Here is a 20,529-nt window from a genome sequence, read left to right as displayed (position 1 = left end):
ACGAGGCAGGTGGCACCTTTGGAGAGAGGAAGGATGGCACGTTGTGAGCCTTGGTGTGGAAAGCTGTTTGCGGATTGTCTGGAATACGTCGACCCTGCCATGGCAAAAGTGACGGTGACATTTGCACGCGTGTGCACGCGCTGGTGGAAGCGCTCCCCATTCCAAGTTTGACAAGGACCGGCTCTGGGCCAAGGTGCGTTCCAGTAGACTTAAAAAGGGTGGTTTATCTTTTCGTTTTGTGTCACCCTTTGTCTGTATTTGCGTCTGTGTGCGAGTTCTCGACAGGAGGAATTATTTATTTAAAATTATCATGACTACCTGTTGAATTATTATCTTTGTACATATTTGTGTGAGTTCATTAAATGTATTCCTTTTCAGAAATTGTATTCATCCGTTTGTCGTGGGGTTCGCGGATGAACCCCCTTGTGCTGTCCCGGTGCCGTGCTCCTCCGTCCGTCCGCCATTTCCATCCGCCATGCCCTTTGATCACGTGCTAAAATACTCGTCGATCAACGTGTCACCATACTCTTAATAACGTACCGCACGGCCGTCCTGGGGGGTTGGCGGTGTTAACCGCCCGTCGCCACAATTTTGGTCGGGGGGTTAACCTGGGCCGGCCACCCCCGTGACATTGGTGATCAGGAGTGTCTGATGCGAATCTGATGATGCGAATCCCCGTGACATTCGGCGGGCAGGTGAAGAATCGCTCAAAATAAAAAAAAATAATTAACACACACAAACACATGACACACACACACAAAACTTGAGACCATTTTTCGTCCAAAGAGTTCCCTTCTGATGACCATTATGAGAATGAATCGACCACTGGTGGTGTTCCTGTGGTGCACCTGAAGAGGAGCGTGGAGGATCATTTCGGCTCACTGAGTGGTCATGCTGTGATGGACGTGGTCTGTATGGTGGTGGATGGACGTAGGGTGGGGGAGGACCACGGACTGATGGCTGCATCACCTGTCGTGCAGGATACACACCAATTAGAAGATGAGTTCACTAAATGAGGAATTCAATCATGAACGACGAGAACGGCACTCGGAAGAGCGCACACCTCTGCCAGGCTGAACACTTTACAATGTCTATCCAACCCACTGATGTGTCGATCTGGATTCAGACCTGAACCAAAATCTAATCGGCTTGTTCTTGTCACCCACCGAACTTATCCACCAAGTTTTGTCACAATTGGTCCACAACGTTTTGTCATAACTCCTCCACGTTTTGTCTTAACTCCTCCACAACGTTTTTAGATGTCATGCTTTGCATAGTTTTGGCCATATTTCTCAATGGTGAAGAATCACTGAAAAAGTTTTTTTTAATTCTCGTTTCCTGATCTTCCCCAGAGTCTCATCAATTCGTCCTTGTCATTTACCCAACCTGTCCACCAAGGTTCGTCTGAATCTGACAACAACTTTTTCAGATATCCTGCACAAACAGAAAGGGGGTGAAAACAGAACCTCCTTCACCTTCGGTGGCGGAGGTAACCATAAAAGCGCCTGCACACCAAGATACAAAACAGGTATGCAACTACCTGGACATGTTGCTGAATCTGGACTTGTTGCCTGCGGGCCAACTCTCCTTGCTGTTGTTTGTGCTCTGCCATGAGCATGTGCGGCTAGAGGTTTTGCTGCCTCTGAGGTCACACCAACTCCTGTTGAGCCTCAGGTTTAGCAGCCACCGCCTGCAAGGGCCCTGGTGGAAACAGGTCACATGATATAAAAATCAAGGCACATCAAGGAGGAAGCAAAATTAGGAAATTCCATCGCATGATCATGACCCAACATGGTATGGTACCTCAAGACCAAGGTATGCTGCTTCCATATCAAGTGCAATCATTAAATGTGACAAATTAAACAAAAACATTCTGGCTTGCCAAACACAGGCTTCAACATGATAAATTGAAAAAGGGAAGAGCACAAGAAAATAAGTGAAGCATTGTTTGGAGCAGAACTTGGCTTGGGAGAATTAAAAAGAAAGCATAACCATTGTAATATTATCGAAATAATAGTACATTTGGTGAAAAAGGTAACAATGTAAATATTGTTCCAGTTGTGGGGGGAGATGGAAGAATTTAATAGGAAGTTTAGCATTGTGTAAAGTTGCTTGGTCTGTGGACGAGTAGGAAGCAACTCGATGGAACTAAGTGAGGGAATCTGTGACCTTAAGCGTAACCACACGAGGGGTGGTGCGGTGTTCATTGGTTTCGGGAGTGAGAACAAGTCTCCCAGTTTGTGACTGCCCTCTGTGGTTTTCCCGATGTTTTTTACAAATTCAAGCCAGGCAGTAAAGCTGGGAAACGTGTCCCTGAAGCCACAACAAACAGGAAAAGTCCCACCTTCCAGGGTTTGGGGGTGAGCAGGCCATGCCACGGAGGCGGAGAAGGATATAGAGTGGACAGGGCAGAGAGCATGGGAGGTTCCTGCATCGGATGGGAGAGATCTGTGTGATCGAGGTCGAGGGCAGGCAGGTTTTCACACGTGTGGATTATGGAAGGCTTCCGTCTGGATAGAACGGGAGATCGGCAGAGCACACACATGAGGCACGAGGCAGGTGGCACCTTTGGCAGGTGGCACCTTTGGAGAGATGGCACGTTTTGAGCCTTTGTGTGGATATATGTGTGTGGATTTTGAGCCTTTGAGCCAGAAGATATTGCCTGGTATAGGTCTGCCCTGCCACGAGAAAAGTGACGGTGACATTTGCACGCGTGTGCACGCGCAGGTGGAAGCGCTCCCCATTCCAAGTTTGACAAGGACCAGCTCTGGGCCAAGCTGAGTTCCAGTATACTTAAAAAGGGGGGTTCATCTTTTCATTTTGTGTCACTCTTTGTCTGTATTTCCGTCTGTGTGCGAGACCTTGACAGTAGGAATTGTTTCTTTATTATTATCATGACTCCCTGTTGAATTATTGTCTTTGTACATATTTGTGTAAGTTCATTTAATGTATTCCTTTTCAGAAATTGCATTCATCAATTTGTCATGGGGTTCGTAGATGAACCCCCTTGTGCTGTCCTGGAGCAGTGCTCCTGTGCCGTGCTCCTCCGCCCGTCCACCATTTCGATCCACCATGCCCTTTGATCACGTGCTAAAATACCCGTCGATCAACGTGTCCGCATCCTCTTAATCAGGTACCGCTCAGCCGTCCCGGGGGGTTAGCGGTGTTAACCGCCCGTCACCACAATTTGGGTCGGGGGGGTTAACCTGGGCCGACCACTCCCGTGACATATGGTGATCAGGAGTGTGGGATGTCAATCCCCGTGACATTCGACTGGCAGGTGAAGAATCACTTAAAATAAAAAAATAAAAACACACACACACACACACACACAAAACTTGAGACCCTATTTGGTCCAAAGAGTTCCCTTCTGATGACCAATATGAGAATGAATCGACCACTGGTGGTGTTCCTGCGGTGCACCTGAAGAGGAGGGTGGAGGATCATTTCGTCTCATTGAGTGGTCATGCCGTGATGGACGTGGTCTGTCGGGTGATGAATGGATGGAGGGTGGAGAAGGACCATGGTCTGATGACTGCATCACCTGCATTATAGAACACCAATTAGAAGATGAGTTCACTAAATGCGGATTTAAATGATGAACGACGAGAATGACACTCGGTGGAGCGCACAACTCTGCCAGGCTGAACACTTCACATTGTCCACTGATGGGTTGGATCTGGATTCAGACCTGAACCAAAATCTAATCGGCTTGATGTTGTCACCGACCGAACTTCTCCACCAAGTTTTGTCACAACTCGTCCACAACGTTTAAGCACAACTCGTCCACCACGTTTTGACATATCAAGCTTCACATCGTTTTTGACCTTATTTCTCAATGGTGAAAAATCACGTCAAACATTAAAAAATTCTCGTGTCCAGATCTTCCCCAGAATCTCAATTCGTCCTTTTCAGACACCCAACACGTGTCCACCAGGGTTCGTCCGAATCCGGACACAACTTTTGAGACATCCTCTTTTGTTTTGTTTTGGGGTTTTTCTTGGGGGGGTGTGTCCATTGTCAAGGATCGTATGAGAGCGAACACAACGCACAGCAAGGGGGGCATGACACAAGAGGGGCGGGAGAGGGAAGGACAAAACAGTGGGGAACAGAGACATGAGGAGATCTGTGGAACGGAGAGGGATGGGGCGGGGAAAACGGGGTAAACAAGATGGTCATTACAGGGACTTTCAGGAAGGAAAGCAGGGATTTTGAAGGACGTGGGCTTGGGGTGGATTAACCGGGATAGAAAAGATTGTGGATTTGGATGGGGGATGATAAGAGGTGGTGGTGAACAACTGTTTTGAAGGCCTGGACGGAAGAATGGGATTGAATAGAGTGAGGGAGTTTATTCCAAAGGCGGGAAAAAAGAGAAATGAAAGAGTGAAGGTGAGCAGTGATTCGTGATTTTGGTAGTTTTACCAGAAGGGAGTTGTTGGCGGACCTTGAGTGCCCTGCGGAAATATGGTGGGGACAAATCGCAGATCAGGGAAGGGGGTGGGGGGGCAGACCAGAGAGGAGATGGTGGAAGACAAAAAGACCACCGACCTGCCTGCGGTGAGAGAGTGAGAGGCCCAAAGATTCAGCCTCACCGTGGGAGATACCAATGATCCGAAATGCCTTGGTTTCCACAGTGTGAAGCCGAGAAAGGTGGGAGGCACGAGCACCAGCCCAGAGGGGTGAGCAGTACTCCATCAGGCTGAGGACGACACTTTGTATGTGGTCAGGAGCTCAGGTGTGCCAAGAAAGGACGTTGCACAACGCAGTATTCTGGCTGTGTAGGCCAGGTTGGAAATGTAGATTTCCTCGGAAAGTTCATGGCAGATAGTGAGACCCAGAAGCTTGAATGAAAGGACCTCAAAGAGGATTGTTGAGCAAGTAGACGGAGGGGGGGGGGTTAAAAGGTCCTTTCGGAGAGACATGGTGAGAGTGTGAGACTTGTGAGGATTGAAAGACATGTTCCACGTGTTGGACCAGTATGTGATTTTACCCATATCTGCAGAGAGTGAAGAAGGTGCTGCTCGCCGGTCTGAGGTATGACAGATGGTACGGCAGTGGGTGGAGTCATCATCAAAGAGATAAGGAGGATTTTCCAGAGGGTCGGAAAGATCATTGATGAAAACCAGAAAAAGAACAGGGCCCAGAACACTGCCTTGTGGAACTCCAGCCTGGACAGAAAGAAGGGATGAAAGAACTCCATTTAGGGACACACCTTGACTGCGACAGGGGAGGAAGTCTGTGAGCCATGAGTGGAGATGTCCTTGGACACAATGGGAAGAGAGTTTGGATAGCAGGGCAGAGTGTCAGACCGTGTCAAAAGCATGTGATATGTCTGGGGATATGGCTGATTTCATGTCCGGCATTGAGGACCTCCATCCATTGTTGAGAGAGCAGAAGCAACATATCCAGGGTAAAGAGACTTGATCTGAAACTATTTGCTGATCGGAAATCAGGCCATTGGAGAAAAAGGAAGGATTTAATGTATGAAGCGATGATGGATTCCATAACCTTGCTGATAATTGGGAGAAGGCTGATTGGTCTGCCATTGCAGGGATCTGATTTTGCACCTTTTTATGCAGGGCAGTGATGTTAGCAGATTTCCAAGCAGATGGAAGATGACCTTGAGGAAATGAGGGGGTGAACAGAACAGAGAGAAGGTGAGCAAAAGCAGAGGAGCAGGTTTTTAGGATACATGGGCTGAAGCGTCTGGACCAGTTGCAGAATCTGAGTGGAGGTTTGACACCAAACTCTCCACCTTGTCAGGAAAAAAAGGACACAGAGTCCAGGGACAGTAAGGTCCCCTCAGTTGGGTTTGCTTTCCATGAGGAAAAGGCAAGTTGTTTAAGGACAACTGACTCGCCACAAGCTTCAGTGAATCAAGGGCGGGAGGAAGGGGAGGACAACTAAAGACGAGATGAGATAAATCTGTGCACGAGGGAGAGGAAGTTTCTTTGAAAGAATTCCCAGGATAAGTTGATGTTGGAGAAAGTGGAGATGGGAAAACCAGTCCAGAAGTTTGATGGCTGCTTGGAGATTCTGCCAGTCAGCCTGAGGGAAATGCCGGACTCGATGGCGCTGAGATGATTCTCTCATAACATCCAGAGAGATGTCCACTTTGACAAGGACGTGGTCAGAAGAACCGATCGGAGCAGAGGAAGAACAGCAGATATTTTCAGAGAAATTTGTCAAAATCAGATCCAGAAGAGATGGAGTACCGCTGGTTGAGATCCGGGTCGGGAAGTTGACCGATTGAGTCAGTCCCAATGAGTCGCAGAAATCTTTTGCTGAAGTGCCATAACAGGTGAGAGAGGTTCCCACACTTACTCAACTGGCATGATGACAACTGAAGTCACCACATATGAGGAAAAGGGAGTTCGGATGAAAGATGGAAGTTGGTCCATGTTTTCGGAGAATGAGGTGAAAATGGAGTCATCACTGCTTGGTGGACGGTGCAGTACACATATCAACATGAGGTGGGAGTGGAGGGGAAGCCGTAGCCAGAGGTATTCCTGGGTTGTGGGGGAGTGAGGGCAGTGCATGGTGAGTGAGAAATAGTCTTTGATGAAGAGAGCAACTCCTCCACCAGGACGAGGCTCAGGTCTGTCATTCCGGAGGAGGGAGTAACCAGGGAGAGATACTTGGGAGTCAGAGACATCTTGAGGGAGGAAAGTTTCTGTTCGGCAGATTAGGTCTGGTGAACAGACAAACAAACAAACGGACAGATACAGAAGTGAAAAGACATCCTCCGTACACCTTCAGTGACAGGTAATTTCATGTACATACCAGGGATGTCTATCATGGTGTTGGTGTGTGTGTGTGTGTGTACAAAACATGTATTTGTACAAAAGAAACATCTGTCGGGGACAGAGTCACACATCACCTGTGAGGCAAAAACGTCATTATTACCTCCACCACCGAAGGTGAAGGAGGTTCTGTTTTCACCTCTTTCTGTCTGTTTGTCTGTGTGCAGGATGTCTCAAAAAGCTGTGGACGGATTCGTTCGAAACTTGGTGGACACGTTGGGTGTGTGACAAGGACGAACCGATTCGATTTTGTTGAAGATCCGGACACGGATCTGGATGCGAGAATTATTTAATTTTTTTTCAGTGATTCTTCACCATTGATCGGGACAAAACCGATATAGCGCTGAATAGGAAGATATTTCAGAGATGTATTGAGCCTGATATGTTATCGTGGATCAGGCATCACGTGGCGGAGGTACGGACTCCACCGAACGCCCTTCTGGTTAAACTTGTTGACGTCTTTATCCTCTCCTCCTGGTTCCTCTTTCTTTTCTCAACTTCAACAATATTTCATGCCCCACTTCCTCCCCAATGAAGCACGTTATAGATCGATGCTCGTTTTGTCGTTCGATGGACGAGCGCTCACGTTATGTCAGGGTACACTGCCTTGGTGTATATTATGGTTTATTGAATGAAATTTGCTCGTGATTCATATCCCACTAGCATAACCAGCGCTCTGCGGTTATGGGTGTGTTTGAACCTAACATGTTGGGGTGGGTGTGTTTGAGAAAGGAACTGATGCTATCAGGAGTAATTTTACTTTAATCCAGTAAGTGGAATACGATTTCACTGTTTCAGAACCATTTTATTTACTTTTTTTGTACCATGCACCTCATCTGGTCCTTGAGATAATGTAAGCTGAATATCACGTTACTCGAGCGCAGAACAAAGTCGAAGATAGCGCGACACGAAACCACAAACTCGGAAATAATATATAAGATGAAGGTCCAGTACATGAAACATGCGAACCACCTGCTCAATCCGTTCACCGTGCTGATGCTGCTGCACACTCCGACATCGCCAGCACTGTAACCTGATATCAAGGAACCTCCAATAAGATCAAACAGACCAATGGCGTCCTGAAACCCGAGTAGGACTTTGTAATTTATTCAGGGTGCCGGCAATAGCCGGCCGGAGGGGCTCGAAATGGTGGACGAGCCAGAAATTAAATGACGGACGAGTTTGAAATGGCGGGAGAGCTCGAAATGGAGGACACGCACAAAATGGCAGACGAGCTCGAAATTGTGGACGAGCTCAAAATGGCAGGCAAGCTTGAAATGGCAGAGGGGCTCGACATGGCGGACGGGCACGACATGGCAGACGGGCACGACATGACGGACGGGCACGACATGGCGGACGGGCACGACATGGCGGACGGGCACGACATGGCGGATGGGCTCGAAATGGCAGACAAGCACGAAATGACGGACGAGTTTTAAATGGCAGGTGAGCACAAAATGGCGGACGAGTCACAAAATGGCGGACGAGTCACAAAATGGCGGACGAGTCACAAAATGGCGACTGGGAGAGGAGGTGAAGGCTGAGGAAAATTCCGGGCTGGGAGAGGAGGTGAAGGCTCAGTCGAAGGTCATCAGTGCACGGATAACCGCTGCACGTCCGGACGGACCCATGCGAGGCGAAACGAGCGCGTCAGTGCGCGAGGGAATCGGGAAAGGAACGAACAAATGAAGGAACAAGGGAAAGAATCAAAGGGACAAACCGAGCAATGTTCGTCACTTTATTTAATTTATTCGATTTCCACTCTCACGTTTTTAAAACTAAAATACCTATACACCGTCCAAACCGGCAGTCACATTCAAAGGTTGGAAGGTACCGAGCATGGGCTCGCAAACGGCACACGGTTCACATCACGTCCGTTTCGGTAAAAACCCTCCATCACAAATTAAATCCAATCACATGACGTCCTCGTTTAATCCCTCCTTGTTGTCCACCAGGTGTACACGCCAAGGTAATTATTTGTTATTCGTGTTAATCGTCAATCACTTTGTATTTAAATTATTCCATTTGAGAAACAAAACCGTTTCTTACCTGTTGCTGTGGACTCTGCGGAAAAAACGCGCATTGAGCTCGTCGTGTGATTGGTTGATTCGGAAGCGATTGTGATTGGTTGGTTTGAAATTATTTTTGTTCGTGCGCTGAAGTAAATATTAATTTTATTATTGTTCGATTATAAAATGATTGTTTCATGGTTTATTTGTCAGTGCCATTACCTTGAATGTAAATTAGTTTATTTCAACGAAAGCGTTTAAAAAGTGTGACTGGGACTCTGTGGAAAAAAAACGCGCACTGAGCTCGTCGTGTGATTGGTCGATTCGGAAGCGATTGTGATTGGTTGGTTTGAAATTATTTTTATTCGTGCGTTGAGATAATTATTAATTTTATTAATTTGTTTTTTTTAAACTGCTTTGTTTTTAAAATGTTAATTTATTTTTTGTAAATATTTTATTTTGTATTTTTTTTTACCTCAGGTAAAAAAAAAATTTGTTTTTAAAATTTAAATATTTTTAATTGAATGTGAATTATTTAATTTCAACCAAAGCGTTTAATAAGTGTTACCGTGTGTTTGGCGTATCCCACGTGCCCGGTACGTCACGTTCGTGTGGTATTTTGTGACGAGCACGAAAGACACGCACTCTTCTGATTGAGGTCTCAGTCCGCAGGGGGTCAGGGTCATGCAAATCCACCTCCATGTCCTCCACCCCCCATGGTCGTGCCTTCCCAGTGTTTGAGGAGTTTGCGTTTTTGAGCTCATCATGAACGTGTCAAAAAAAATGTCACGTGCCAATCTTACGAGTCGGCACGACGAGTGTGCCGCTTCTTGTGGTAATGGGTTGTCGAGTTGGGATCGTGTCGGAGCGAGTTGTCTTGACGACGCGACTGCTCGGCGGCATCGTGTGACGTCATTTTGATGACGGGGAGCGTGTGCCTTCAGGTCGGGGGGGGGAGGTCAGTCTGGGAACAGGGAGTGTGTGCTTTTGGGACGAGGGTCAGCGTGCTCCTTATTACCTCCGCTGCTGCCTCTGGAATGAGGCGCTCTTCCCATTGCGCCGGAATCGTCTGACATGCTTCGAGATTTTTTTTTTGATGTTGATGTTGCCGGGAGATGTCTTGGAACTCACCGGAGAGCGAAGAAGAATTTTCTCTCTCAAGGGACACTGAATACCATTGACCAGAGTCCCAGGGCCAGGCTTAATGGCGGAGCTGAGCTGTTCAGGAAGCTGAAGCGTAAAACTGTACGTGCGCTCAGGGTGGACGAGGAGGCCGATGTGCGAGGAATCTGTGAGGGGGTAGAGCATCACTTGTTGTCAGGTGTGTGTGTGTGTGTGTGTGTGTGTTAACAACTGCCACCCATCACTTGTACTAACAGGAAATGATCGGAGCTCGAAACATCTCAATCATCCAAGCATCTTCATCACATGTCTGCGAGTCCAATTTACATTCGGGAACAGAACAATGACCGTTAACCGTGTTGAAATTGCCACTTTTTCCTGTAAATGCGAAAAATACGTTGAAAAGACCCTTTTATTTTCATATTTTGTGCCAACAACGGTCGGTTAAAAGTTAGCCTGCGAGGGGCAGCGAGCCACTGTGAGCACACACACACACACACACACACACACACACACACACACACACACACACACACACACACACACACACACACAGACGTGACGGAGGAAGCATGGGCTCTCCAAACGAGGTGCAGCGGGTGGAGATTTTGATGATGGGAAGGAAGTTGAAGGTGACTTGAAGATGCGCGTGGTAACTTGCCATTCCACGACCCTCAATCTTGAACAAAAGAACAAGTGAGAAATGACCACGTTGTGGTCACAACCTGCGATGCAAAAAATAAAAAAACAAACCCCAGGCAGTGTGTAGTCAGCAGAGGCCTCCAGGCCTGATGTCTTATGCCCAAAAGAAAACCATATTATTGGTGGCCATATTATTTTGTCTGGGTGCCATGGTGGGTGGAGTCAAGTGACTCATGTGGGTGTGGTCTGGCAGCTGTCCGACCAATGGGTGCTGATTTCAAAAATCGATCCACGACAAAACGCGGAGTTCTTGTAGACGAGTGTCACAGCCGTGATAGCCTGGTCCTGCTTGAGAGCAGTCCAAAGAGGAAGCATCAGGGATTGGGAGCACCTGGGAAAAGGGGGGAGGGGAAAGAAGGAATAAAGGATGGAGGATGAGGGGCACGCAAGGAAACACTGATGGGATGGATGAGGCATCAACAACAGGTGAGAAATAACAAGGAATATCAACGTGGGCTGACAAAGCGAGCACGATCGGAAGGAGACCGAGAACTCGAGCTGGATTTGGTCAGAGAACGCGACGTTGCTCTTCGTCGACCACCTCGTTCTCTGCGTGGTTCCCGACTAGTCGTATGATCGCGTCCCCGGACTTTGTCCCATGCCGGCAAGCGACTCCGGCTGAGATTGCCTGGACGGCGAGAGCGAGACTCGCTTGCTGAACGAGAACGATCGATGTGAAGGGAGCACGAGCGCTTGGCTCGCAGGGACCCGGAAGTGCTGCGTGCGGGCGGGGAAGATGGCCGGGGTGTCAGAGAGCGAGACCGCTCACGTGCGGTCCAGTGGGACCTGCGTGTCGGGGAACGTGAGCGACGAGATCCCGAACGAGAGCGTGATCGACACTGCGAGTGCGACTGCTGGCGGCCGCGTGATCTGTTGGACAACATGGTGGGGGTGGTGAAAAGAGGTCGGCAACGAGGAGAGGAGAATGAAAGGCGGTGATCAAAATTAAATAAATAAAGAAACGTATCGTCGGATGAAACGAAACGGTGCGAAAGTGCGAGGGACAAGGGAAAGTAACAAACGATTTAGGAAGAAATTCCCACCTGGATTGACTCGGAGTGCCTGACCCACGCCGTGCTCGCCTTTCCAGCGTCAGGTAAATCCTTTTCCCGTAAAGCCGCGTGCCCTGCAAAGTGGCCAAGGCGCGCTTCACGTCAGAATATTTTCGGTATTCGACCACACCCTCCCTGGGCCTCCTGCGGTGTGTGTCTGCATATGACAACTCGCCGGCCTGGGACATATGATCCTTGGGGAGGAAAAGGAAACGACCGTGAAGCAAGTGCGGAGATTTGCTGATATTTTGATGGATAACGTGTTACGTATCACATATTGCCTTCCCCCATCCCAAAGGTTCTGCATTCTTTACATCTCCACTCCCAAAGGATATTTGTCTGTCGCACCTTGGCCTAACAAACAAGGCAACTCGACAGTGGACATGTTGAACCTGAGCCTTACCTGGAAGCAATCGTTTCTACTCTCAAGTACAAATGTACCGATGTACACGTATCACACTCATACCTTGAGGTCCCGCAATCTGCAGAATCTGGAGAGGTTTTCAACAATGAGGCGATAATGTGCATTCATTGGAGGACCAGAGCCCGATCGCCTGCCACCAGATCCTGCACAAACATCCAGTCCACATCAACAACCCCCCAACTTGAATATCCAGACCAAAAAAATAAAAAATAAACCAATGTCACCCGCAGGGTGACCCGTATCTTGCCAAAAGGTGACCACGTGTGACTTCTTTAAGGTCACACTGAGGTGAACAGAGCTGCTATCCACCAGGAGAGACTCCTTGAGGAATATCTGCCTACGAGAGATTCCGATGAGAATCGTTCTACAGAGTAACCATGAAAAATATGCGTTTGCCTCATAACGTCACCAAATGACGTCATAATGTCTCAAGCTTGACATATCTAGAAAGCACTCATCGATGTGTTCAATTTGAGGTACGACACGATATGGTTCATAAAACTTGAAAATTTGACCTTGGGGTCAAATATGTTTGACCTGAGGCGCTAATCATGAACGTCAAGGCCAATCACCACCAAAAATTAATCAGCTGAGCGCCAGACCATGAACTATATTCCCATGAAGTTTGAAGACGATCCGATCAAAATTACTCAAAAAATAAGGGTTTCGTCGACTCCCCTGATTTGCGACAAAGTGACCTTGACCTTTGACCTTCAAAATTTTATGCGCTGAAAGGGACCTCTATAGGCCTCTGATATGCGAAGTTACAAAAATTTCCAATGATAACTGTGCTCTGCAGAGTGATTTATACGTGATTACAGACCAATAAAAAAAAAATTCTGGTGGGAGATCAGAAGGTCGGAATCCTTCAACCGGGGAATTTTATCAACGTGTCCCACTCGACGGAAATGAGAGGTAGTTTGGATAAAATTGAGGTGGTTCTTGAGGAGGTCTTCAACAGGGAACACTTCCTTAATGTGTGAACCAACAGCACAGATCTCTCCAAGCCAGTTGCTCGACTCTTCAATCTTCCCCGGACATTCGTTTCGTCACGTGACGCTCTCGAGCAGGTATTTTTCTCCATTTCAGCATCAAGGACCTCCTCGCATGGTACGGAGAAAGCCAAATTTTCATGACCGGCACATTATCACCCCTCTCCCCCCCAACTCCCCCTTCCATGGAAACATTGATCACTGATTCATTTCGACCTCCCCTTCACCTCATCTTCCTCTTCGCTCCGACAAACGGTTAACACCTGAAAGGTGAGCTTCACTTTGCTTCGCACAGCATACATTTTGTCACTCTGAGGGCAGAATGTTTGTGAGCTGCCTTGAGGGCAGCACTTTTTCTGCACGCTTCGCCATCTTGATCAAAGCTCTCCTGCTCGGGCTCGAGGGTTGGAGTTCAGGCAGAGTGATTGTACTGGTGCGAATAGTCCCCTTCCTCAAGCATAGGGTCCAAAACGGAAGACCCTGATGATGAATCAGAGAAACAGCGGTTGAGATGGGACGAAGCTTTCTCACCATTCGCACGAAAGGTCAGAGAGGATGGTGTGTTGCGTTTGACGATACTTTTGGAATGTCTTATCGAGCCGATAATATCGAACCATGGCTGACATGCCAAAGACTTCAAAAATTGTTGCTGCTGTCTGTACGTCCTGCTTCCTTGCTTAACGCTCGGCATTTAAAAGGACGGAGCACGGACAAAATCCTGGGAAGGAGATGGCAGACCACCCGGTCAGTACAACCTGTGCCAAGAAACTGCTTCGGCACACCATTGCTCTGTCAAGATTACGGAACGTTAGAATCAAAAACATTTGGACAGGAGGAGAGAGGTTCACCTTCATTTTCCCGCAGGAGGAAGAAGAGCTCGTGTTAGAGCTGTTGTGAACGCGCACCTTGGGGGGAAGTAACTTCCCTGAGCATCCTTTTGTGCTTGTGGTGCTTTACTCTGGCCAATCAGTGAACGTTTTAAGGGAGAAAGCCCCACCCTCGCCACAAGATGCAAATTTGGGGAGTTTGTCTGTGGTGCGTCCAGTGAGAAATTAGTCAGGACATGTGACAGTCCACACACAACACAGTTTTGTTGGGAAGGATGGTCGGTTCTGAAAGTGACGCTCGTTCTCGTTCGATAACCACTGATGAGAATGAAATCTTTTTTGGGGGGGCCGCTGGCCGTAATCGGATGCTGTAAGATCTCATTGACCAGCCGTTCGAAGTACACTGCAAAAAATGGAATTCCTTCTGGTGTGCCGACTCACCTGAATGAAAAACACGTCAATTCGAACCGGATGTTAAGGCAACCAAACATTGAAGCTCAATTCCAAAATCCTCTCCTTCCGTTCCGTCGTCTCCCTTCCCCTCGCATACCTGCGGACCACCTTGGTGGCGATGATCCTCGAGGCTGTGGAGTCCTCGCGTGCTCCACGATCGCCCGCATACCCATGAGTTCTCTTCCGTGCAAGTGGGACACGGCATCGGATGCATCCCGCGAGTGTTCAAACTCCACGAACGCGTACCTGGCAACAGGTAAACGCAGAACGAGGTGACGCAGCTGAACGTTTCATCGGCAGTTTTATCAAACCCACAGAAGTGTACCTCCTACGACGGATCGGTCACACGATGATGAACAAAGCGCGCGCACACACTTAAATGACACTGTCTGTGCCTGCTTGTGGTGAGGATGTTGAGGTCGTGGAGAGATTCACTTACCTGGCAAGATAACAAGTTTTGGCAAGATAACAAACAGAAAGGGGTGAAAACTAACCTCCATCCATCATCGATGGCGGAGGTTAACAAGAACTGCACTCGGGACAGCGCGTATCCCAAGTCAGGATGAACGGTTTATGTTTTGTACCCCATTGATATCATCCACCACGTTTTGTCATAAACCAGCCAAAAATGATTTGTAAATATTGTTGCGAATTCGCGCCCGCCGGCGTGCGATCGGCCACGTGACTCGAATCGCGGCACGTCGCCCACCGGACAGACAATTCTGTCGTTACCCTCTCGGACTAACGCCGGGAGCTAGTCACGGGTGGGCGTTTCGGCCTCACCACGACCGTGACAATCGGCCACCCGCGTGGGATAGGGTTGTTCGCCAAACTCGACCTACCTAAGTACCCACACGGATGGTAGACCGGGCGATCGCACCTCGCCGCAGGTCGACTCCGGACACGGGCCACTTAGGCTGTCCATTCCGTACTATCGGGATAACCGAGCGGTGTTATCGTCGGCCTCGACGGTTCCGATTAATTATCGGGCGTATTAAGCCCACGACGAACCCGTTACGTGAAGCAAGATGGAGATTCAAACGAAGGAAAGGACGCAGCAAAACGGGGAGCAATCGGACAAGCACATTTAATACGGAAGCACGGAAGGCACGTATATTACAGTCACAGGGATACAATGAAAGCAATACACGTATTTACAATCACCGTAAAGAAACACAAGCAAGGAACGATGCAGAGCTACAACCGAATATGATTTACTACACAGAACACTTATACAATTTTACTTCACCAGACTGGCGCCACACACACACACGTTTACACAGAACACAAAAGAAATGGAAGTTGCGACTTCCCTGAGCATGTCGAGTCCCTCTCCGACGTCCGTTGACGTGGTCCCGCCTGGTCGCGACTCCGTGCCCGAGCGTGGTAGGCGAGGCCTCTCCGGCGTGCCTCGCGCCTGCACGTGTTGGCCACTCGACGCCACAGACCGAGTGTTCGGCGCTTTCCCCACCGCGGATAGAGGGGGGTGGAGGGGGAAACATGGATGCCCAAAGTCGGGAGAGGGAAATGGCGGACGCTCCTTCCCACCAGCTGGGTCTTGCAATTGCCCCACAAAAGACCCCGCTAGCGGATACCAGGACGAGCGAGCCGGAAGACGAGAGCAACCACGAAGCAAGTATATCCACCGAGCAAGAGCATCCACCAAGCAAGAGCATCTACCAAGCAAGAGCATCGACAAAACTGCTTCGCCCATCTCCGACTTTTATATCCTCAGAGCTCCGCCCTGTTGCTCCGCACCGTTCTTTGCTCCACCCCCTTTCGAGGCGCTTCGAGAAAGGTCTCGAAGAGGGGCGTTCCTCCTCCCTGGCCGTGTCACACCGCGTATCCACCAATCGAGCGCCAGCTGCCCTCCCCTCGCTTCTCTCCCCTCACACCAAGTGCGGAGAAGAATGGCGCGAAAAGCCCACCGAGCGTCCTCGTTGGGTTTTATTTGAAATAAAAGATAGAGAAAGAAAAACGACTGACTCAAAGCGTCGCAGCCCGAATGAATCACATTTATTCCCTCTAAACAACGGGTTTGGGGCTAACGACACATGTGCTAAAGAGATATCTCACCTTCGGGACCTGAATGGTGGTTTGCGAATTTCCACAGCCGTAACAATATCATGCCGTCCAACATTTTTGGCCCCATCTCTCATTGCTGAAGAATAACTTTTTTAAAAAATAAAAAAATAAAATTCTATAAATCCGGATCCGGATCTTCACCAAAATTGATTCAATCCATCCTTCTCGCACACCAAACCTGTCCACCAAGTTCCGTCCAAATCCATCCGTAGCTTGTTGAGATATCCTGCTCAGACAGACAAACTGATCGGGGTGGAAACATAACCTCTGTCCACCTTCAGTGGCGGAGGTAATGGATCAAAATAGACTGATATATACTTCCATGTCAGTGTGTTCCTCTTGGGGCAGTGGAGTGGTTTGTATTTACAGGGCTGAGCTCCACTCTCCCCTCCCCCCTCCCTTAGCCATACCCCATAAAAGCATTTGTCCTTTGTTCACTGATGTCATTGTCAAACAGATAGTTAGAATAAACTGATATCCACCAATGTCCTTGTCCTACACATCAATCACGTCCAAGTTCCATAAAGTCTTCGATCAACGAAAGAAAATGTAAAATATTGTTACGTCTGAGGGGGGGGGTATGCATTCAAAGGGTAATTAGGATGTTTAATTAGGTATGCCATGCTGTTCGAGTTTACCAGGATCTCGATGTAATAAGTAGCAATTCAGTGGTGATAAGTTGTCTAGTAAATGTCCATTTCTTCAAGAGGGAAATGATAATTGTCACGTAATTAGATAGGGAGACGGGTTAGGGTAAGTGTGTCTGCGTAAACCCTTTTAGTATTCCCTGGAGGCTTGCCATGACGTCACAGGACAGTGCTGCGGATGGCTCTGCCCCGCGATCACGATTGGCGGAAGGCGACGGCGGAGGGCCAATAAAACGGCTCGATTGGAAGTGACGAGGACTCGAGGATAAAAAGGTTCTGTTCTGTTTAGTTCGGGGAAAAGGGGTGGAAGAAGAAGATCGATAAAGAAAAACCTTGTTTTGGTGGAGGCTGTTGTGCTCGGAGCGTGCTCGATTGTTGCGCTGGTTCGTTCCTGGATTCATCGTGTCTCGTGGCCTTGCTGTGCCTCGTGCCTCACCTCGGTTGGCTCTGGGGTTCTGCTGGCTCGGAGTACGGGGTCGAACGGCGGGTGGACCTGCCTCCCTCTCCTGCTCGCAACTTGGCGCCAGAACTGGCTCCCTGGAGGCTGTGAGCGGTCTTGGGCCTAGACCAGGAGGTCGACACCAGACGAGCGCAACGCCAGCTCGTCCGACGCCAATCCAGGGACTGTTGCGTCTACACCACGGGCCAGCCTGACCACCAGGACCAGCTACGTTTTGTGTGTGTGTGTGTGTGTGTGTGTGTGTGTGTGTGTGTGTGTGTGTGTGTGTGTGTGTGTGTGTGTGTGTGTACCTGGCGCCTTAGAGGGTTTGAGATTTGTATATCCATTGGAATTGTTTGTGTTTTCCCCACGCCCGAACCCACACCACCATCCCGTCGAATTGCCCCGGATCCCTCCTCTTGCCGAGTATTATTATTTCTGTTAGAGAAATAAACATTATTAACTCAGTGAAAAGCGACTCGTGCCACCTTCCTCGTCCCGTTTGCGGTAGAGCGATTAAAACCGCCATCTTTGGGTTATAAGAAAATAAACCGCCTCCATCGTTTCGGCTCATTCTACGTTGGCGGGACTGTTCAAGTCCCGTGGACGTCACAATATTCTCGTCTTTTATGGGAGTTACCTGTCGTCCGAAAAAAACAACAAGAGAGACGTGTGGCAGCGAACGTGAAGGTGTATTCTGCTCGGAAACACCTGGTGTTGTGTTCAAGAGCAAGTTGTCACTTTTGTGGGATTTCACACTCATCCAGTTCCTCCAACATTCCCACCTCTCCTCCAAGAGGCCTCGACTTTTCACAGCTCCTCCAGGATGGAAGTGTTCCATGGGTAACTCCCTGCTGGTTCGACTACCCAAATCCAGGCTTAACACACACACACACACACACACACACACACACACACACACACACACACACACACACACACACACACACACACACACACACACACACACACACACACACACACACACACACACACACACCTGCACTCACTTGTTCCAGCTCCAGACTCTTCAATATCAACAGCACTTCTTTCCTCCAGGTCTTCAAGCAAACAGTGCACCGAACAATCACCTGTTCCTCCCCCCAATTAAACCAACTCTTTCTCTTGCAGATCTCCATTATCACGGATCGGACACAAACGACACCATCATTATTTAGGGGATATTGAGGAATAGTGGTTCGAGGAAGAGCCGACTCTCCTGTACATATATAAATACACGGAATCGGAAATGACGGGTCAAGATAGCCACAGGGACAAGGCCGCGAGGCAGGTCAAGATAGCCAGGGACAAGGCCGCGAGGCAGGTCAAGATAGCCAGGGACAAGGCCGCGAGGCAGGTCAACAGAGCCAGGGACAAGGCCGCGAGGCAGGTCAAGAGAGCCAGGGACAAGGCCGCGAGGCAGGTCAAGAGAGCCAGGGACAAGGCCGCGTACCCACTCCTGATGTTTATCTGCACCATCCGTCCATATCCCTTGAAGAAGCGTTCCAGGTCCATCTTCCGCGCCCTGCAGCTGATATTCCCCACGAAGACAGAGCCGGCCATGACGGCGGAATCGGGAATGTACAGTGTACAGTGATGCAACTCAATAATACAACGACGTGAGTCCCGATTTCCGGTTCGGCGTCAGAGTGACGTCACCGGATGTTGTTGTTGTTTTATACATTTGTGGCCTGTATTTCACACAAGGAAATTTGATGTCGGTGGACCATTCGGCCCGTCATGCCTGAACCACGTCAACCCCACACGAATTTATCAACACCAGATCAACACCACACTAATTTATCAACACCACACTAATTTATCAACACCAGATCAACACCACACTAATTTATCAACACCACACTAATTTATCAACACCAGATCAACACCACACTAATTTATCAACACCACACTAATTTATCAACACCAGATCAACACCACACTAATTTATCAACACCACACTAATTTATCAACACCAGATCAACACCACACTAATTTATCAACACCACACGAATTTATCAACACCAGATCAACACCACACTAATTTATCAACACCACACTAATTTATCAACACCAGATCAACACCACACTAATTTATCAACACCACACTAATTTATCAACACCAGATCAACACCACACTAATTTATCAACACCACACTAATTTATCAACACCAGATCAACACCACACTAATTTATCAACACCACACTAATTTATCAACACCATATCAACACCACACTAATTTATCAACACCACACTAATTTATCAACACCAGATCAACACCACACTAATTTATCAACACCACACTAATTTATCAACACCAGATAAACACCACACGAATTTATCAACACCAGATAAACACCACACTAATTTATCAACACCGCACTAATTTATCAACACCAGATCAACACCACACTAATTTATCAACACCAGATCAACACCACACTAATTTATCAACACCACACTAATTTATCAACACCAGATCAACACCACACTAATTTATCAACACCACACTAATTTATCAACACCACACTAATTTATCAACACCGCACTAATTTATCAACACCAGATCAACACCACACAAATTTATCAACACCAGATCAACACCACACTAATTTATCAACACCGCACTAATCTATCAACACAAGATCAACACCACACTAATTTATCAACACCACACTAATTTATCAACACCACACTAATTTATCAACACCAGATCAACACCACACTAATTTATCAACACCACACTAATTTATCAACACCAGATCAACACCACACTAATTTATCAACACCACACTAATTTATCAACACCAGATCAACACCACACTAATTTATCAACACCAGATCAACACCACACTAATTTATCAACACCAGATCAATACCACACTAATTTATCAACACCGCACTAATTTATCAACACCAGATCAACACCACACTAATTTATCAACACCAGATCAACACCACACTAATTTATCA

At 48.1% G+C, this 20,529-nt stretch overlaps 3 protein-coding genes across 9 annotated transcripts in view; 1 reads left to right on the top strand and 2 right to left on the bottom strand.

Annotated features, from left to right (window-relative positions):
- Window positions 1–9,083, bottom strand: part of LOC147006652 (uncharacterized) — a 64,769-nt gene extending 55,686 nt beyond the window's left edge. Inside the window, exons 1-3 of one of the 4 annotated variants that reach the window (XM_085868312.1) lie at window positions 8,853–9,083; window positions 1,541–1,701; window positions 849–969 (exon numbers count right to left, since the gene is read on the bottom strand). In XM_085868312.1, the coding sequence (XP_085724438.1) occupies window positions 849–969; window positions 1,541–1,618 (199 nt within the window). In that variant the 5' untranslated portion in view covers window positions 1,619–1,701; window positions 8,853–9,083. Of the gene's footprint in view, window positions 1–848; window positions 970–1,540; window positions 1,702–3,423; window positions 3,919–8,852 lie in introns of those variants that run through there. The other 3 variants (XM_085868311.1, XM_085868307.1, XM_085868308.1) reach the window with 3 other exon arrangements.
- Window positions 1–20,529, top strand: part of LOC147006644 (uncharacterized) — a 205,073-nt gene that overhangs the window by 98,881 nt on the left and 85,663 nt on the right. The gene's annotated exons all lie outside the window — the stretch shown is intronic.
- LOC147006651 (serine/arginine-rich splicing factor 6-like) lies at window positions 10,322–19,461 on the bottom strand. Of its 3 annotated transcripts, none has more exons than XM_085868316.1 (5): window positions 19,009–19,461; window positions 14,482–14,630; window positions 12,155–12,255; window positions 11,680–11,882; window positions 10,322–10,967 (listed from the first exon to the last, which is right to left on the bottom strand). In XM_085868316.1, the coding sequence occupies exons 1-5, from the start codon at window positions 19,116–19,118 to the stop codon at window positions 10,808–10,810; spliced, it is 723 nt and encodes a 240-aa protein (XP_085724442.1). In that variant the 5' UTR covers window positions 19,119–19,461; the 3' UTR covers window positions 10,322–10,807. The 3 variants fall into 3 exon arrangements, with proteins under 3 accessions (XP_085724442.1, XP_085724441.1, XP_085724440.1); XM_085868315.1 differs by having other exon boundaries at window positions 10,829–11,506; window positions 18,566–19,461; XM_085868314.1 differs by having other exon boundaries at window positions 10,829–11,506; window positions 19,009–19,459.

The sequence above is a fragment of the Eptatretus burgeri genome, unplaced genomic scaffold (genome assembly GCF_056783735.1).
Source record: "Eptatretus burgeri isolate ZD-2024b unplaced genomic scaffold, Ebu_testis_v1 Ebu_testis_scaffold_3158, whole genome shotgun sequence".
NCBI classification, from domain to species: Eukaryota; Metazoa; Chordata; class Myxini; order Myxiniformes; family Myxinidae; genus Eptatretus; species Eptatretus burgeri.
The sequence above is the reverse complement of the archived record's forward strand: the minus strand, read 5'-3'. Positions and strand labels throughout refer to the sequence as shown.

What these genes read in the sequence shown, in the direction of transcription:
- LOC147006651 (XM_085868314.1), bottom strand. Translation starts at nt 19,118, where the DNA reads ATGGCCGGCTCTGTCTTCGTGGGGAATATCAGCTGCAGGGCGCGGAAG. An exon ending in GCCACCAAGGTGGTCCGCAG is followed by an intron (nt 12,256 to 14,481) that starts GTATGCGAGGGG and finishes ATGTTTGTGCAG; the next exon opens with GATCTGGTGGCAGGCGATCG. An exon ending in GGCACTCCGAGTCAATCCAG is followed by an intron (nt 11,507 to 11,679) that starts GTGGGAATTTCT and finishes GTTGTCCAACAG; the next exon opens with ATCACGCGGCCGCCAGCAGT.